At 50.1% G+C, this 1127-nt stretch overlaps 1 protein-coding gene across 1 annotated transcript in view; it reads left to right on the top strand.

Moving 5' to 3' along the window:
* The window catches only part of EIF5A (eukaryotic translation initiation factor 5A), a 4917-nt gene extending 3823 nt beyond the window's left edge, over positions 1-1094 (top strand). Inside the window, exons 4-6 of the mRNA XM_008573879.1 lie at positions 175-306; positions 551-624; positions 804-1094. Coding sequence (XP_008572101.1) covers positions 175-306; positions 551-613 — 195 coding nt within the window. The 3' untranslated portion in view covers positions 614-624; positions 804-1094. The remainder of the gene's footprint in view (positions 1-174; positions 307-550; positions 625-803) is intronic.
* The last annotated feature ends 33 nt before the right edge of the window (positions 1095-1127 follow it).

Raw genomic sequence — 1127 nt, 5'->3', positions numbered from 1 at the left:
GGGGGGGGGGGGGGGTGTTTCATATTGACCAGAAAAGCTTGTGCTGGAAGAGAGGTGGAAAACGGCAGGAGAGTATTTGGTATAGTCGTTTGCTATCACCCCAGTTTGTCCATCAGATCTTTACCCCTGACCTACCTGGGCCTACCTTCAGCTTTCTTCCTTATCTGCCCCAAGCTGATTGGCATCCAGGATGGATACCTATCATTGCTCCAAGACAGTGGGGAGGTGCGAGAGGACCTTCGTCTGCCTGAGGGAGATCTCGGCAAGGAGATTGAGCAGAAATATGACTGTGGAGAAGAGATCCTGGTATGCTGCTCCCTCCCTCCCCACTTTTGTGCTCAAGCTTTGCTCTGTTTTTTGCTTTTGGTGCCTGGCTGGTATGGGGTCATGAACTCTTTATCTTGATGTTATAATAGTATCATGCTGTAACCAACTGAGCTAACCAGCCCTCAGCTTTGGTTTTTTTTCTTCTTCCTCCTCCCCCACCCCCAGCTTTACTCTTTATGCTTCTTCCTTTGAGCTCACACATCTCCTGATCTTGCTTCTCCAGATCACGGTGCTGTCTGCCATGACAGAGGAGGCAGCTGTTGCAATCAAGGCCATGGCAAAATAACTGGCTCCCAGGTGCGTGTGACAAGTTCCTCACCATCCCTCTTCACATACATTGTTGTCCTCACCAAACAGTTATTCTAGTCCTAGTTGTTCCAGGCTTATTTTTTGGCCTTAGTCTGGTCCTGTCTTCCCCACCCTTCTTCATGTTGAAGGCATTATCCTGTCTTACCTGGTTTCTCTCTCCTACCCAGGGTAGCAGTGGTGGCAGCAGCAGTGATCCTCAAGCCTGCAGAGGCCCCCTCCCCCGGCCTGGCTTGGCTCTGGCCAGGCAGGGCTGGACTCCTACACAATTTATTTGACGTTTTGTTTTGGTTTCCTCCACCCCAACAATCTGTCGGGGAGCCCTTGCCCTTCACCCAGCTCCCTTGGCCAGGAGTAAGAAAGCCATGGCCTTGGTGAAGCTGCCCTCCTCTTCTCCCCTTGCACTACAGCCCTGGTGGGGGAGAGGGGGTGGGTGCTGCTTGTGGTTTAGTTGTTTTTTTTTTTTTTTTTTTTTTTTTTTTTTTTTTTTTTTT

This window comes from Galeopterus variegatus, unplaced genomic scaffold, assembly GCF_000696425.1.
Source record: "Galeopterus variegatus unplaced genomic scaffold, G_variegatus-3.0.2 Scaffold970, whole genome shotgun sequence".
NCBI classification, from domain to species: Eukaryota; Metazoa; Chordata; class Mammalia; order Dermoptera; family Cynocephalidae; genus Galeopterus; species Galeopterus variegatus.
The sequence above is the reverse complement of the archived record's forward strand: the minus strand, read 5'-3'. Positions and strand labels throughout refer to the sequence as shown.